We start from the raw sequence: 18,624 nt of genomic DNA, 5'->3' as shown, positions 1-18,624 counted from the left end.
GTTTAGTGAAAAAATAGAATGTGGAAGACAGGGAACTTTCTCAGTTCTCTTTTTAAAAAAAAATTTTTTTTTTAGCATTTATTTATTTTTGAGACAGTGCAAGAGACAGAGTGCAAGCAGCGGAGGGAGACACAGAATCCGAAGCTGGCTCCAGGCTCTGAGCTATCAGCCCAGAGCCCGACGCGCAGGGCTCGAACACATGAACCGTGAGATCATGACCTGAGCCAAAGTCGGACAGGCGCCCCTCTCAGTTCTCTGTACTTGAGTTTCTTTTCTTTTCTTTTTTTTTTTTTAACGTTTATTTTATTTTTGAGACAGAGAGAGACAGAGCATGGACGGGGGAGGGGCAGAGAGAGAAGGAGACACAGAATCGGAAGCAGGCTCCAGGCTCCGAGCCATCAGCTCAGAGCCGGACGCGGGGCTCGAACTCATGGACCGTGAGATCGTGACCTGAGCTGAAGTCGGATGCTTAATCAACTGAGCCACCCAGGCTCCCCTCAGTACCTGAGTTTCAGTGATGTACATGGTTGAACTTAATATGAAGGTTAGTGAGAAGCACTGGCTGCTGGTGTTTCTCCAGTGTCTGTGGACAGTAGACCCCTCACATGCACCTATTAAGACACATTTGGCTTTTAATCCAGGGTATATATTTCTAAACTAGCAGCTGGGAAAATCTAAGGCTAAATTTTTGGTAGATTATTACTAGATCCATCCTGAAGCAAAACAGGAATACAAGACAAGGGCAGTATGTATAAATAGGTTTCTTGAAAGCTTGATGCAAATAATGGAATGAAAAGCAAAAACCTGGACACTTCCTATATGTATATATGCCCCTGCTTAAATAATAAGCCTTGTAATGGCTTACTGTGTGGCTCTTGAGAAGAATGAGTTGGATCTCAGCCTGCTGACTTGGAAGGACGTCCATGATCTGTTATTAAGTAGGAAGAAATTACGATGCAGATGCCTATTTATACCATGAACTCATTTCTTAGGGAAAAACAAACTTATGTATGTAGGGAATGGATTTAAAGACTGTGTATTAGAGTTCTCCAGAGAAACAGAACCAATAAGGTGTGTGTGTGTGTGTGTGTGTGTGTGTGTACATAAATATTTTAAGAGATAGGCTCATGCAGTTGTGGGGAATTGGCAAGTCTAAAATCTGTCAAGGTGGGAGGGCAGGCCAGTAGACCGAAAACTCGGGAAGGATTTCTGTTACAGTCTTGAAACAGAATTCCTTCTTCAGAAATCCTCAGTTTTTTCCTCTTGAAGCCTTTAACTGATTGGATGGGGCCCACCATTTTATGGAATGTAATCTTAAACTGATTGTGGACTGTATTCACATCTACAAAATACCTTAGCAGCGACATCTAGTGTTTGCCATACGACGACACCATAGCCTAGTGACACCATAGCCAAGTTGACACAAAATTTGACAATCACAGGGTAGAAAGAATTAGAAATCTTTTCCTTATACGTAATTGTATTATCTTGGTTTTTCAAAAGGCTGTATTTTGTAGTTTAAAACAAAATCTTAAACCCCAAACCTGGGTACCTCGTGGGTGGCTCAGTCTGTTAAGCATCCTACTCTTTATTTCAGCTCTGGTCATGATCTCAGGGTTCGTGGGATCAAGTCCTACGTCGGGCTCTGTGCTGACAGGTGGAGGCTCTCTCTGTCTCTCTCTCTCTGCCCCTCTCCTGCTGTAATAGATAAAATTTAAAAAAAAACCCACCCAAACCCCAAAAGGACTAGCTTGGAATACAGATGTCCTATTTATGGTAAATGGGGGAGGGGTGTAGAGAGGCAGGATTTGCAGTATATATAATATTCTATTTATATTTTAACTATATAATATTTCTAGAAGTATATTAAAGATCAAACTTAAAATTTAGCTAATAAGGATAAATGGGGAACTTTTGCTGTTTTTTTTTTCAGTTTCTATTTGCTTTTTGTTCAATGAACTTAATACCTTTATACTTAAAAAACTTTTTAATTTTAATTTTTATTATTTTTTATTTTAGAGAGCATGAGGGGGAGAGGGCAGAGGGAGAAAGAGAATCTCAGGCAGGCTCCATGCTCAGTGCAGAGACTGACACAGGGCTCGATCCCACAACCCTGGGATCATGACCTGAGCCAAAATCAAGAGTCAGACGCTCAACTGACTGAGCCACTCAGGTGCCCCTAAAAAACAATCTCTCTCTCTTTTTTTTTTTTTTTTTACCTTGGGGGGATACCTCTGGGGGGATACCTCTAGAGAAAGTGCATCATGTGGGCTGTGTACCTACCCTCTAAATTCCTGGGTTATTTTACACAATTCTTAGTCTTTCTCTGACCATGCTGACTTTCAGGTTATCCTGTTTCGTTGATTTGGTAAAGACAGCCACGTTCTTAGGAGATTTTGCCTCGCTAACTGTAACCTTGCAAGTACATTTCTGAAACACTCCACAATCCTTTAGGGAAAGAGCAGCTGACCGAATATAAGTTATTGCCTGTCTCCACTGAACGTGTGCCTGCGAGTTCTGATCACTCTAGACTTAAAAGGAATCCACCTCTTACGGTCAGAGCCAGAGTTACAAACATCCAAGAACAGCTGAAGGCTACTGGCAGCCTTCATCTTCAATTACATCCCTGCTTTAATCTGCTATACCACGTTGTGCTTTTTTAACCCAATAACTTGCGTATGGTTAGATAATGCGGTAAATACTTGTGGTAAACGGAAACAGTCTTCTAAGATTTGCTTATTTCTTCTGGGATTCTTATATGGGGTTATCTCAGGGTCACCAAGGAGCCTGTGAGAATCCAGAACTCTTTTCATCTTGAAGAACTGACTCCATACCCATTGAATAAAACTCCTCATTCTCTTGTCACCACCCCCTCTCCCTGGCAGCCAGCATCACACTTTGTTTTTTATGACTTTGACTACTCCACGCGCCTGATATAAGCGGAATCATATGGCATTTGTTTTTTTGTGTGTGTGACTGGCTTATTCCATTTAGCATGATGTCTTCAAGGTTCATCCAAGGTGTAGCATATTGCAGAATTTCCTTCCTTTTAACGACCGAATAATATTCCATCGCATGTATAGACCAGATTGTGCTTATCTGTTCATCTGTCGATCACGTGGGTTGCTTCCATGTTTTTAGCTGTTATGGATGCTGCTGCTGTGAACGTGAATGTACAGATAGCTCTTTGGGATCCTGCGTTTGACCCTTGGGGTGTATACCCAGAAGTTGAATGGCTGGATCATATGGTAATTCTATTTAGATTTTTTTTGAGGAACTGAATATTGTTTTCCATTGGGGACTGTACCATTTTACATACCTTCCAGTAGTGCACCAGGGTCCTAATTTTAACACATCCTGGCCAACACTAATTATTTTTTGTTTTTTTTTAGGAGTACCCATCCTAATGGGCATGAGGTGGTATCTCACTGTGGTTGTGATTTGCATTTCCCTGATGATTAGTGATGTTGAGACTCTTTTCATGGCTTGTTGGCCATTTGTATATCCTCTTTGAACACATGTTTATTCAAGTCCTTTACCCATTTTTGAATCAGGTTGTTTATTTGTTGTTGAATGTTAGGCGTTCTTTATATACTCTGGATATAAATCTCTGACGAGATACATGATTTGCAAATATTTTCTTCCCTTCTGTGAGTTGCCTTTTTGCTCTGTTGATAGTGCCTTCTGATGCACAAAATTTTTTAATTTTTATGAAATCCAATTCGGCTGTTTTTGTTGTCGTTACCTGTGCCTTGGGTGTCATATCCGAAAAATCATTACCGAATCCAATGTGGTGAAGCTTTTATACTATTTTTAAAAGAGTTTTATTGTTTTAATCTTTATTGTGTTATATTTAGGTCTTTGGTCCATTTTGAGGTCATTTTTTTAAGATTTTATTTTTTAAGCAATCTCTACACCCAACATGGGCTCAAACTCACAACCCCGAGATCAAGAGTCATATGCTCCACCAACTGAGCCAGCCAGGTCCCCTGTTTTGAGTTAGTTTCAGTATGTGATGTTCGTTAAGGGTCTAACTTCATCCTTTTGCATGTGGACATCTACTTTTCCTGACACCATTTCTTAAGAAGACTGCCTTTTCCCTGTTGAATGGTCTTAGCACCCTTGTCAAAAATCATTGGAACATAATGTGTGAGGATTTATTTCTGAGCTTTCCGTTTCATTGGTCTGTTTATTTTTATGTCAATACCCGCTGTTTTGATTACTGTAGCTTTGTAGTTGGATTTGAAATCAAGAAGTGTCAATCCTCCAGTTTTGTCCTTTTTTGAGATTTTTCTGGCTCTTTGGAGTCTTGATATTCCATGTGAATCTTAGGATGAGGTTTTCTATTTCTGCAAAAACTGTTGGGATTTTGATAGGGATTGCATTGACTCTTAGATTGCTTTGGGCAGTATTGACATTTTAACAGTATTAAATCTTCTAATCCATGAATGTGGGATATGTTTCCATTTATTTATGTCTCCTTTAATTTCTTTCAGCAGTGTTTTGTAGTTGTACAGGTCTTTCACCTCCTTGGTTAAATTAATGCCCAAGTATTTTATTCTTTTGGATGCTATTGTAAATGGAATTGTTTTTATAATTTCCTTTGCAGATTGTTCATTGTTCCTGTGAATGCAACTGATTTTTGTGTGTTGGCTTTCTATCCTGCTGCTTTTCTGATTCATTTATTAGTTCTAATAGTTTTTTTTTGTTGTTGTTTTTTGTTTTTGGTCTGTGCATGTGAGACCTTTAGGATTTTTTTCATATCATCTGCAAACGGAGATTATTTTACTTCTTCCTTTACGGTTCGGATGCCTTTTATTTCTTTTTGTGTCCTAATTGCTCTGGCTAGAACTTTGAGTACTGTGTTGAACAGAAGTGGTGAAAGTGGGCCTTCTTGCCTTGTTCCTCATCTTAGAGGAAAAGCTTTCAGTTTTTTGCCACTGAGTATGATAGTCTTTGTGGCATTTTTATATATGGCTTTTATTACTTTGAGGAAGTAGGAAACTATTACTAGTTTGTTGGGTGTTTTTATCATAAAAGGGTGTCGAATTTTGTCAAATCCTTTCTCTGCATCAATTGAGATGATCATTTTTTTCCCCCTTCATTCTGTTGATGTGGCATATTATATCAATCAGTTTTTGTATATCAAACCATCCTTGCATTACAGGAATCGATTCTCCTTGGTCATAATGCATAATCCTTTTACTCTGCTGCTGAATTCAGTTTACTAATATTTTGAAGATTTTATCAATGTTCATAGTGGCTATTGATAGGTAATTTTCTATTCTTGTAATGTCTGGCTTTGGCATCAGGGTAATGTTGGCCTCATAGAATGAGTTAGGAAGTGTTTCCTCTTCTTCAGTGTTCTGGAAAAGTTTGAGGATTGGTAAATACGTGGTAGAATTCACCAGTGAAACCATGAGACCCAGGGCTTTTCTTTTTAGGAGATTTTTTTTTGATTACTGACTCAATTTCCTTACTAGTTATAGGTCTATTCAGATTTTTCTGTGATTTAGTCTTGGTACATTTTTGTTCCTGGGAGTTTGTCTATTTCATCAAGAATATTTAATTTGTTGGCGTACAGTTGTTCATAGTATTCTCTTATAATTCTTTTTGTTTCTGTAGAATCAGTAATGGCCTCACTTTCTGATTTTAGTAACTTTAGTCTTTCTTCTTAGTCTATCTAGGTAAATTTCATTAATGTTTTCAAAGAAGCAACTTTTGGTTTCATTGGTTTTCTCTATTGTTTTTCTAATCTCTTTCATTTATCTCTGCTCTAGTCTTTATTTTTATTACTTTTTTAAATGTTTATTTTTGAGAGAGAGAGAGAGAGAGAGAGAGAGAGAGAGAGAGAGAGAGAGAGAGAGAGAGGATGTGAGTGGGGGAAGGCCAGAGAAAGAGGGAGACACACAATCCAAAGCAGGCTCCGGGCTCTGAGCTGTCAGCACAGAGCCTGACACGGGGCTCAAACCCACAAACTGTGAGATCATGACCTGAGCCGAAGTCAAACTCTTAACTGACTGAGCCACCCAGGTGCCCCTGCTCTAGTCTTTATTATCTCTTTCTTTCTGCTACCTTTGAGTTGAGTTCTTTCTTCTTTTTCTAGTTCTGTAAGTTGTAAAGTTAGGTCGTTGTAGATTTAAAATTTTTCTTGTTTTTAAATGTGTTTGTAGCTATAAATTTCCCCCATTGTACCACTTTCACTGTGTCCTATGTGTTTTTCCCAGTTGTATTTTCATTTTGCCTCCAAATATTTCTAATTTCCCTTTTTTTTTGTTTTTGTTTTTGTTTTTGCAGTTTTATACCTTTATTTGACAACCAGCAATTAGTTCTCATCCACATTAACAGTCTGTAGATTTTTGAATGTGGTGACAGGTACATAGGTAACCAACGTACAGAGCTTGTTTGGTGAATCCTCATCCTTGTTACGTTTTTCTGGACGACCGCACATGGATACGGTATGGAACATTCCTTATCCCTTTGGCCCAGACAGCTTTGTTGAGCCCGGTGTCAATGCACACATCTGGGGTTCCCATCTCCTTCATAGCAAATTTCCGGATCTCTTTGAGTGCCCGAGGGGCACGCTTCTTGAAACCCCCTCCACGGATGCGCTTGTGAATGTTGATGGTGTATTCGCTGGTCGCTACCTCGCTGATGGCAGAACGGCCCTTCTTCTTCTCGCCACCCTTCTTTGCCGGAGCCATCCTGCCAGGCCCGGGTCGGAAAGCTCTAATTTCCCTTCTGATTTCTTTGATCCATTAGTGGCTTAAAAGTGTGGTGTTCAGTTTTTTTTTTTTTAAGTTTATTTATTTTGAGGGAGAGAGAGAGTGTGTGAGTGGGAGGGGGCAGAGAGAGAGGGAGAGGGAGAATCCCGAGCAGGCTCTGTGCTGTCAGTGTGGAGCCTGAGGCAGGGCTCCATCTCACAAACTGAGATCACGACCTGAGCTGAAATCAAGAATCGGATGCTTCCAGGTGCCCTGTATTGTTTAATTTCTATAATTTTGTGAATTTTTCAGTTTTGTCATTGGTTTCTTTTTCTTTTTTTCTTTTTAAAGACTCTAAGTTCTCTCTACACCCGGTGTGGGGCTTGAACTCACAACCCCGAGATCGAGAGTTCCACACTCCACCGACTGCACCAGCCAGGCTTCCCTTGTTATTGGTTTCAAATTTCATCCCACTGTGGCCAGAGAAGAGCTTTGTATGACATTTAGTTTTCTAAATCTACTGAGACTTAATTTGTAATTCAACCTATGGTTATCCTGGAAATTGTTGTTTCAAGCGCACTTAAAAAGAATGTGTATTCTCTTGTTGGGTAGAGTGTTCTATATATGCCTGTTAGCTCTAGTTGGTTTATTGTGTTAAGACCTTATTTCCTTGGGGCGCCTGGGTGCTTCAGCCAGTTAAGCAGCCGACTTAGGTTTAGATCAGGTCATGATCTCATGGTTCCTGAGGTCGAGCCCTATTTCAGGCTCTGTGCTGACAGTGCGGAGCCTGCTTGGGATTGTCTCTCTCCTCTTTGCCTCTCTCCGGTGCATGTGCCTGCTTTCTCTCAAAATAAATAAATAAACTTAAAAAAAAAAAGACCTTTATTTCCTTATTTATTTTCTGTTCGATTGTCTTATCCATTATTGTAAATGGGATATTGAAGTCTCCAACTTCCAATTACTGTTGCAGAACTTTCTATCTCTCCCTTCAATTCTGTCAGTTTTTGCTTCAACAATTTTGATGATTTGTCATTAGGTGTGTAAATGTTTGTAATTGTTATATATCATCTTACCTTATTAAACCTTTTATTAATATATAACATCTTTCTTTTTCTCTTGTACGCCCTTTCGACTATTTTGTCTGAGGTTAATATAGCCCACTTGCTCTGTTTGGTTACTATTTGTATGGAATATCTTCTTCCTTTTACTTTCTTTTTTCTTTTCCTTTTACTTTCAGCCTGTTTGGTCTTTGGATCTCAAGTGAGTCTCATATATTTGTATGAGCATATATTTGAATCTTGTATTTTAAATCCATTCTTCCAATCTTTGTCTTTTGAGTAACAGTTTAATCCATTTACATTTAAAGGAATTATTAATAAGGAAGGACGTCTGTCATTATGTTGTTTTCTTTATGCCTCATAACTTTTTGTCCCTCATTTCATGCATTACTGTCTTTTGTGTTTACTTGACTCCTTGTAGTAATATATTCAAATTCTTTTCTCATTTCCTTTTATGTATATTCTATAGAAATATTCTTTGTGGTTACCATGGAGATTGCATTTAACAGGCTAAAATTATAACACTTTAATTTGAATTTATACTAGCTTAACTTCAATAATGTACAAAAACTCTATCTACTTCTTTACAACTCTGTCCCCAGCCCTTTGGTTGTTGATGTCACAAATTACTTTATACATTGTGGGTCTAAAACAAACCAGCGCTTTTAAAAAATGCATTAGTCTCTTAAATCATGTACAAAATAAGATAATGGAGTTATAAACCAAGGTCACAGTAATGCCAGCTCTTACACTAATAATTAAAAATTTTTTCTTTAGGGAACAGCTGGGTGGCTCAGTCGATTGAGTGTCCGACTCTTGATCTCGGCTCAAGTCGTGATCTCATGGTTTGTGAGATCGAGCCCCCGGTCGGGCTCCATGCTGACGGCACAGAGCCTGCCTGGGATTCTCTCTCTTCCCCTCTCTCTCTCTGCCCCTCCTGCACTCATGTGCTCTGTCTCTCTCTCTCAAATAAATAAAAAATTTTAAGAACACAAAATTTTTCTTTAAATAATAATACTAACTTTTTATTACTCATGTACTTACCTTTGTTGAGATCTTTATTTTTCCAAATGGTTTTGAGTTACTGGCTAGTGTCCTTTCATTCCACCTTGTAGGATTCTCTTAGGCACTTATTTTAGGGCAGGTGTAGTTGTCATGACTCCCCCAGCTTTTATCTGGGAATATCCTCATTTATTCCTCACTGGGAGGACAACTAGTGTGATACCATAGTTGAATACCGTATACCATACTCTACCGGTAGAAATCAGTGTTTTTCCTTAGAGCATAAGAAAGAAGGATTAAAGACAAGTTAATCTTGACAAGGTTGATTTGTCTTTCATTCTCAACAATTAAAGTAATAACTCTGAGCTACCCTGATATTTATCTAGTGGGTGATGGTACAAAGAGTATTCTTTGTAAAAATAAATCATTTTCGGTAATACATGTAGACAGGACAAAGTTCAAAAGATACCAGAAGTTATGCAAAAAAGTCCTCTTGCCCTGTGCTCCCCACCCCCTATCATTTTTTTTTTTTTTATCTGCAGAGGCAACTGGTTACCTTTGTGCGTGTGCGTGTGTATCCTTCCAGAGGAATGTATTATTTTCTTTTTTTTTTTTAATGTTTATTTTTGACAGAGAGAGAGACAATCTCCTGCAGCCCTGATTATCTTGCATTGTTTGTGGGCCTCCACGCAAAGATTGTAAAAAATTCCTCCCCTGACCGTGTCTCCCGAGGAGGGCCCTGAAAATACTCCCTTCCCTTCAGCGGGGTATTACGAGATGTGCTGATGGGAGCAGTCACTTCCTTTAGAAACTTCGCGGTGGGTGTCCTCTGCAGGCTGAGAATGGCAATGAGAAGCGCTGCCACGTAAGTGGATTCCGAGTTAAGAGGCCAAGTGACAGCGTTTAACACCAGGGACACTAGGCGTGATTCCTGCAGATGGCAACAGGTCCACAGTGGCCAGTAGAACGCTTTGACTTGTGAGGATCTCTGATGCCGTCCTACGAACGGAATAGGTGGTCAGCCCGCTAAAACGTAATTTGATTTACGTAATCGGAAATTGTCAGGTCAGCGGAGATCTGATTTGGGCCTCTATAGTACAGTCCTGGCCTCTCGCCCAGTTCCGAGATCTCAGCTCCATCGCAGACCTGGAGCCCTTTGACACTGCTGAGCCCTTTGACACTGAGCCACCCTGGCGCCTCCCCCCACCAAACATCTTTTTTTTTTTTTTTTTTTTTAACGGCGGGAGGAAATGGAAAAATCCGAGAGTACTCCCGAGCTGCAGTGGTGTTAGACAGTGGGGCAGAAATACCTGCAAAATCCGGGAGGCAGCTTCAGAGACTCCTCACAGCGACCCAGCGCGGTGCAGGGAGCAACCAGATGTTCTGTGTCCAAGAGTGATGGAAGATATTGTGGAGCTGTGGTTGGGCCTGGAGAGGGTCTGGCAGTTGGGGGACGGCTCCAAGTAACTAGGGACCCTCAGTGCTCAGCTGTCATGTCTTTCCCAGGGTGGGCTTCTCTGGCTGAGGCCCAGCTTGCCATCATACGCTGCTGTGGCACCCTGGACTTGCCCTTCTTAAAGGATAATATTCAGAGAAAGGTAACATCATGTCTCTTAGGCAGAAATAAATTAATGAAATGGAAGGAGTACCCCAGACAGGGAAAGAAACACTATATAAAAAAGAACCAGGAAGATTATAAAAAAGGACCAGAGATTAAAAAAATGATAGTATTAAAAAAAATTTTTTTTAATGTTTATTCATTTTTTAAGAGAGAGAGAGAGAGAGTGTGAGGGACGGAGAGAGAAGGAGACACAGAATCCAAAGCAGGCTCCAGGCTCTGAGCTGTCAGCCCAGAGCCCGATGCGGGGCTCGAACCCACAAATGATGAGATCGTGACCTGAGCTGAAGTCGGACGCCCAGCCGACTGAGCCACCCAGGCGCCCCTATGTAGCTTTGATTTTATTGCTTTAAACTTTTATTGCGACGTAACTTTGTATTTTGATGTAAACATATAAAGCTCATGGCAAGTTTTTTCTTAGACACACTTAAGCAACATCTTACAACTATTTGCGTCAATGGTGGGAATCTGAATTTTTCTTAAAGGGCTTTGTACGTCTCTCGACTTGGAGGAGCTCTGAGGTGGTATGAAAAGCATCAGCCGCAGAAGGCAGGTTGTCTGAGTTCTAGCTGTGGCGTTGACGTTCACCACCTGTAGGACCTTGGGCTGGTCACCTCACCTCTGTATACCCGTTTGCTCCTCTGTGGAATGGAGGGGTTTGAGCATATGGCCTTTAGATTCTCTGCCAGCTCTAAATTCTATTCTTTAGGAGGTCAAGGCCCTCGTTTGGGAATGCAGCCAAGTAATGGTTTGCGCGATTTGTACTCTGGGAATGAAGGCTGAAGGCTGAAGTCACTGTGACTTTATAAAAACTGCCGAGATCACCAGGAGGCTGAGGGAAGAGGCCCCCATAACTGTTGTGGGCTCAGATGCAAGGCACACACTTTGGATCACTGTGATGTATGACAATGATTCCTTATGGGGGCGGGGTGGGGGTGGTCATCAAAATCAGGACTTCTCAATCCAGTGACCTTCCCTCTCTGGAGCCCCAGGCCACTTGAGAACCAGGTTGAAATAGATATCCCGCCCCCCCGCCCCTTGGGACTGCATCAAATCTCTCTGGGGTGTGGCACAGAAAAATGGTTGGAAAGCAGCTGAGGAAGTTATCCTTGGAATGTGCTCAATGCATTGCTGGAAGATGCTCACAGGCGGAAGTACAGCTGTGACCCAAGTCTTGGAGGCTTTGGAAGATCAGCCTGGAGAATTCCAGAGGGATTGAAATCTAAACAACTTGAAATTTTCTCCTCCCTCTCCCTTTCAGAGGCTCAACTTGCCCATATTCACTTGCAGAAGAGATCCAGGGTACACCCTTTGGTGGTCGGGCTGTGGGGCATGGTGGGGGCACAGACGCAAGGACAGGCAAAAAGCTGGACCGCAGACCCTGGGGTAAGCCTCGCAGCGATGAGTGGTGGGTCTCAAGCGACAACTGTGGAATAAATGAAGAGACCCCGGGACTGTGTTCTCCAGCGGGGAGCTGGGCCGTGACCGCTTGCAATCCGCCAGGAGTGGACAGGAGTCCCCAAGCAGCCCATTACCGATGCGCCGCCGGGGCTGTCTCCGCGCTTCTCACACAGACGTGGGCGGGGTTGCCCTGGGCCAGAGACCCAGCCTTGGTCCGGGGACAGCCTGGGCTCCTCCCGCCTGTGCCTGTGGCGGGTGTAGGGGTGAGCGGGCCTGGCGCTTGAGCACGGGCCCCGCGGAGCAGCCGCCGCCACCTGGGGGCGCCGCTGAGCGCAGCGGCCACAACGTACCAGAACCACTAACTCCCAGGGGGTAGAATTGGGGCTGAGAGGCCAAGGGAAGGGAAGCGGGGACCCAGGACCGCGGAACCAGCAGCATCCCTGGACTTCATGGCCACAGCTCTTCTCTAGTAAGCTCACATCCCAGTAAGGGAGTATAAATAAATATACAAAAAGTGAAAAAAAAAATGTTTTTTCTTCTCCTTCCTTTGCTTGGGGTTGCCAGTTGTATTGAACAAAATGCCAGTCACACGTAATGAAATTTGCAGATGAAAATGTAAAAATACAGGATATAGGGGCGCCTGGGTGGCTCGGTCGGTTGAGCCTCCGACTCTTGATTTCTGCTGGGGTCATGATCTGAGGGTGGAGGGAACGAGCCCCATGTGGGGCTCTGCACTGATCTGGGAGCCTGCTTAAGATTCATTCTCTCTCCCTGTCCCTGTCCCTGTCCCTCTCTGCCTCTCCGCCACTCACACTCTCTAAAATAATTTTTTTGAAATAAAGGATGTAGATTAGGCTGGTTGAGTATCTGCATGTTATGCCATGATGTAATCATTAAAGGTATGTAATTTGAAAAAGAAGAGACGTGTTTTTGCTTTTTGTGTTGTTTTGGTTTTATTCACACACACAAAAGTTCACAGGCGAGGCCGTTAGTTTTAAAACTGGGAGCTCCACACCCTGTCTCGTTAGTTTTAAAACTGGGAGCTCCACACCCTGTCTCGACCCACAACAGTCCGTCAGAGATCACCAAGACCTCCCCTCCCCACCATCCCTGCTGATGGGAGCAAGGAGGGGACCTGCTTTGTGTCGGGGGAGGAGGGCCCCGTTTCAGACCTCCTGCCAGGGCTCCGTTATATTAGATTTCCCATTGGTATGTGCTAACAATTTCCATGCTGTGCACATGCAACCGCTCTGGTCCCTGGCGGTGGAAATGCCAGCTGAGTGAGTGCTGTAGGCGGAATTAACGCGAGCAGAGGTTCAAGTCCACGTTCACGGGCACTCGCCGGAGGTGAGTTTCTAGCAGTTGGTCAGTCCCCTGAAGTCCTACTGTGCCTCCAGTTTCTTTCTTTCCTTGCCAGATCCCCCGTCTGCCCCTCGGTTCCCAGGCTGCTGTGACGTCCACGCGCATGGTCTTCATGTCAGAAGGCAGTCGTAAGTCTCTTTCCCTCCACCCTTTCCTGAAAGGCTTCTCAAACCACCGGGACACGCGTCTTTTAATGTCCAGCAAGTGAACTTTTCAGTTTCTCTATGGCAACTCTGCAAAAGCATTTGCACACATCATGGATTAAAACCATCCCCCAGAACACGAATTAGGTAGCATAAAATGAGGCCGCCGCAGAGTGGAAGACACGCATTGCCTCATGTACTTGACTCGGGCTGGAGCGGCTGAAAGCTCCCGGCTGCAGGTGACTGCGTGTGTCCTCCGGCCCAGGCCTGCCCTCTTGCGCACCAGCGAGGTGATCTTCGGAAGCGCAGGGACTATCTGTGTGATTTGGCCGGGCGTGAACAGGCCGCTTGGTGGCGTATTGCTATAAACACGTACGTTTTGTTTTAGGAAATTGAGATCTGGACTCAGAGCTAGTGACCAGCAGAGCCGGAAACTAGAATTCCCTTAGTCTCATCCCCAACCTATGTTCATTCTTTAACAGTTCTTTTTCAACAAGCAATCTTGAAATAACGAAGCCCTTGTCCTCCACCCTCCTCTCCACCCTTCTACCTGCTCTGCCAGACCAACTCCTAGGGACGACAACTAATAACGATTTGCTGCTTATCTTTTCAGACCTTTTTTTTTTTTTTCTGTGTGTGCATGTAATTTTTTAGCTAAATATGGGATCCTGTTGATTGTTCAGCAGCTTGCTGGGTTTCTTAATTCCACAAAAGATGATGAACCTTCGTCCATGTCGTTACTCACAGATCTGCTTCATTCTCCCTTGCCCCAATTCTGCTGTGGTATAACGAGTACACCGCGTGTACAACACGTGTTGAAAATGTACAATTTGATCGGTTCTCACATACGTGTATAGTTGTGAGACCACCGCCACAACAGAGATGGAACATTTAATAGATGACAAGATAACATTTGATAAAACCAGGACATTTCCATCACTTTCAAAAGTTCCCTCATGCCCCTAGGTAATCCGTAGGTTGCATAGAAGCAGAATTGATAAAATACTTCATTTTATATATGTATAAATAATATATAAATATTTATATAAATATTATATAAATATATAAATTATATAAATAATAAATAAATAAACATGACTATATATATATATGTACATATATATATATAGTCATGTTTATTTATTTATTGACACAGAGAGACAGAGAGCAGGGGAGGGGCAGAGAAAGAGAGGGAGAGAGAGAAAGAATGCCAAGCAGGCTCTGTGCTGGTAGTGTGGGTTGGGCCCCATCTTGTGTTCCATTTGCTTATCTCTATAAATGAAAGAGAATAACTCCTCTGCTGCCTTACTCATAGGATTTCAATCAAGAGATCGAAAGTGAAATCTGAATAACACAAAATGTCATCTGTTGTGATATGGGGACCTTGATCATTTGGGCATGAAACTCCTCTGACCTCCTCTTTGTCCTTTTCTCGAGATAGTCTATGCAATCCTGTCTTCTTATTGTCTCTCGTACACACACACACACACACACCCAGAATACATATGTGTATCTTATATGTATATATGTGTGGGTATATACAATATGAGCTTTTGCTATATTAATTTCATTGATTTTATAGAAACAATTAGAAATTCTTAAATGCATTGGAAGAATTATAGTAGAAAATTAAATCTGCAATTTTATTTGTCCTGTTGGTTAGTGCTTCTGGGGATAAGCTAATCTGCTGTTTTTCTAGCAGAAAATAGGAAGTAACTTGACTTGTAATATGAGAGTAATAGTGGATTCATGGGGTTCCTGGGTGGCTCAGTTGGTTAAGCGTCTGACTCTTTGTCTCGGGTCATGAGTTCACGGTTCATGAGATTGAGCCCTGGAACTCTCTCTTTTCTCTCTCTGCCCCTCCTTTCTCTCTCTCTCTCTCTCTCTCTCTCTCTCTCTCTCACACACACACACACACACACACACACATTCTCTCAAAATAAATTGGCATTGGCATTTTTAAAAAGGCTGATTCCTTTTAGGAACTTGTAATTTTTTTGGAGGGGGGACTAGACAATATTTGTCCATACAGAAACGAGCATTACAGTCTGAAGCAGAAGGATTCAGTATATTGTATACCACATTTCTAGTAGAGTTTGAACAACCATTGCATTATTTATTTATTTATTTATTTATTTATTTTTTTAATTTTTGGGACAGAGAGAGACAGAGCATGAACGGGGGAGGGGCAGAGAGAGAGGGAGACACAGAATAGGAAACAGGCTCCAGGCTCCGAGCCATCAGCCCAGAGCCTGACGCGGGGCTCGAACTCACGGACCGCGAGATCGTGACCTGGCTGAAGTCGGACGCTTAACCGACTGCGCCACCCAGGCGCCCCAACCATTGCATTATTTAAATGTATATATTTCTATGCTAGTGCTCTGCAAAATTAAAACACTGAGCGAAGACTGCTGTTACTCTATTTTCTCGCTCTTGTCTCCCACCCTTGCAGAGCCAGCTGGTGACTGCTGGATCTTCCAGGCACTGCTTTTTTAGCTCTCTCAGTTCTTCAGTTTAAGAATAGACCAGGCATTATTATGCTGCATATCTATTTTCCTCTCCCCACATTTGATCTCACAGCAGCTGATTAAACATTCAGCCTTGGCTCAAATCTTTTCCATGGGCACCATGACCTGCATTGCATCCCTTTAAGTTAGTTTGAAGCTTCAGAATTCCCTGGGTGAAATTAGAAACTGGAGCGCACCGTTGGAAGGCAATGAGAGACCGAAGAAGGTGGCAGGCCATTCTTGATTGGCAGGTGGCAGGTTTTTTTTTTTTTTAATTTTTTTTTTTTTAACGTTTATTTATTTTTGAGACAGAGAGAGAGACAGAGCATGAACGGGGGAGGGTCAGAGAGAGAGGGAGACACAGAATCTGAAACAGGCTCCAGGCTCTGAGCCATCAGCCCAGAGCCCCACGCGGGGCTCAAACTCACGGACCGTGAGATCGTGACCTGAGCTGAAGTCGGACGCTTAACCGACTGAGCCACCCAGGCGCCCCGGCAGGTGGCAGGTTTAATAAGCAAGGGAAGGCTTATTAAAGAGGTCATCTGGGAGACAAGTAGATCTTTGCACCCGCCTGCCAGAATCTTAAAAGTTTATATAGAAGCCTACATTGGGTTCAGTCATGTATTCAGTCCAGATGGTCTCAACACATATTGCTCTCTCAAGGCCATGTCCTTGAAAACAGCGTCCACTGTGTGAATGGTGGACAAAAGGTACATTCCAAGAAGAGGCGAGGAGCCTCTGATTGCCAGAGTCCAGTTCTCAGGTCAGTTGTGGTCATGTCTTCTCAATGACCTCCTCTCACACTTTAGTATTATGAATCACCACTTACTAAACGTATTTTAAAGAATTAAACATAATTGTTAGGAAGTAGAGTGATCGTGGATTTAGGAAAATCTGCAATAGGAACACATTTGGGAGAGGGGCACTTGGGTAGCTCAGTTGGTTGACCGTCTGACTGTTAGTTTCTGCTCAGGTCATGATCCCAGAGTTGTGGGATCAAGCCCCATGTTGGGCTCCACAATGAGCGTGGAGCCTGCTTGAGATTCTCTCTCTCTCTCTCTCTCTCTCTCTCTCTCTGTGGCCCAGCCCCACTCACTTTCTCTCTCTAAAATAAAAAAATAAACATTAAAAAAAAACTTGGGAGAAAAAATGTTTGTATTTGGATGAATATAAAAGGATGATGTTTGGTGAAAAATTGACATCACAAAACTCAACAGAACCGTATTTCTGAAATTTTTGGAACTAGAGATCAGTCTGGATAGAAGACAAAGTGTGTTTCAGATACTTCAACAAGAAGATCAACCTGTCTCAACATATCTACAAGATGACTTTCTTTAGGAAATAGTGGTGGAATGGTTTGATGGGGAAACAGTGATTAAAAAAAAAAAAAAGAAGAGAAAAAAACATAATTAGTAATTCCAACCAGCTTCGTTTATGTAGATACGTGTTTTCTACAACATGAGAGTTTTAACTCTTGACTTTGAGAGAATTTTAGACGTCAGAAATGTTGCAAAAGTAGTACAGAGTTCAGGTGTGCCTTTCATTCAGCTTCCCCCAATGTTATCATCTTACATAACCACATACAATAATCAAAACTGGGAAATTAACATTGGTGCAGTACTATTACCTAAATTATAGACATTATTAAAATATCTATATTTTGTTCTACAGTTTTCCCTTTTTCTGTCCCAGGATCGAATCCAAATTCCTACACTGTATCCAGCTGCCATGGCTCCCTCATCTCCTTCAATGTGTAACATTCCCTTGGTTTTTTCCTTGACTTTTATGACATTAACACCTTTGACGAATACTGTTAAACTGCTTTGCAGGTTATCCCTCATTTTTAGTTTATCTGATGTTTTTTCATGATTAGAATGTAGTTTTGCATTTTTGGAAAGGATTCACGGTGATGATGTTGACTTCCGTGGCTTGCTTAAGGTAATACTTGCCAGGTTTTTCCACTGTAAAGTTAATATCCCTCCCCCCATTGCTATTAATAAATATCTTGCGGAGATCATTTGATACAATACAATTTCTGTTTCTCCTCAAAGTTTCACGCATTAATTTTAGAATCCATTCTTAGATCTTGCCTGCCAATTATTACTGTTTTCCCTCATTCTACATTTATTGATTGGAATTCCTCTGTAGAGTTATCACTTCTCCCCTGCTTATTTATTCAATCATTTATTTATCAATATGGACTCACAGATATTTATTTTATTCTATAAGTTATAGAATATATAACTTTTATTTTACATATATGTAATACCATAATTGTTCTGTTGCTCAAAAACTACATGATTTAAGTGACAGAATAGTATTTCAATTACATGTCTGTGCCATGAATTAATCCAGTTCTTCAATGTTGGGCATTTAGGTTGTTTCCAGTTATCTAGTATTATTAATGGTGTTTGATATTCAGAAATCTTTTGAATTCTTATGTGTTTTCTGAAGTTGGCTTTCTTGCTGGATGTTGGAAACTTTTATACTGTGATCGTGATCTAGGCGGTGGAAGCTGTCACATGTCTCCACGGAAATCAGAGACCGCATACCCCACCCAGACTACTCGGCAGTGAGCAGAAGCAGTGAGTAGATCCGGGAGCCCAGGAGGACCTCTGCCGGCAGGGTCACGTAGCTTAATTGTCAATAACCTGAACACACATTACAATAAAGTTATTGAAGGTGAGGAAGAGACTTCCGGTAGGGGCACATCTATTTCCGTCAGGGCCCACATTCTTCTCCCTCTACGCCTTCCCAACCGGAAATATTTGTACCCCGTTTAGAGCCACGTCTGTCCTGGCCTCGGTCCCGCCCACACACACTGTAGAA

The 18,624-nt window shown here is 42.1% G+C and overlaps 1 protein-coding gene and 1 pseudogene across 1 annotated transcript in view; one reads left to right on the top strand and one right to left on the bottom strand.

The window, feature by feature from the left end:
* SLC25A30 (solute carrier family 25 member 30) overlaps window positions 1–6,361 on the top strand; it is a 30,498-nt gene extending 24,137 nt beyond the window's left edge. The window contains exon 8 of the mRNA XM_042973558.1: window positions 6,298–6,361. Coding sequence (XP_042829492.1) covers window positions 6,298–6,315 — 18 coding nt within the window. The 3' untranslated portion in view covers window positions 6,316–6,361. The remainder of the gene's footprint in view (window positions 1–6,297) is intronic.
* LOC102959785 lies at window positions 6,326–6,711 on the bottom strand (annotated as a pseudogene).
* Between the last annotated feature and the right edge of the window lie 11,913 nt (window positions 6,712–18,624).

This window comes from Panthera tigris, chromosome A1, assembly GCF_018350195.1.
Source record: "Panthera tigris isolate Pti1 chromosome A1, P.tigris_Pti1_mat1.1, whole genome shotgun sequence".
In the NCBI taxonomy this organism is placed as follows: Eukaryota; Metazoa; Chordata; class Mammalia; order Carnivora; family Felidae; genus Panthera; species Panthera tigris.
Note: the sequence above shows the minus strand (reverse complement) of the source record. Positions and strands in the feature narration are given on the sequence as shown.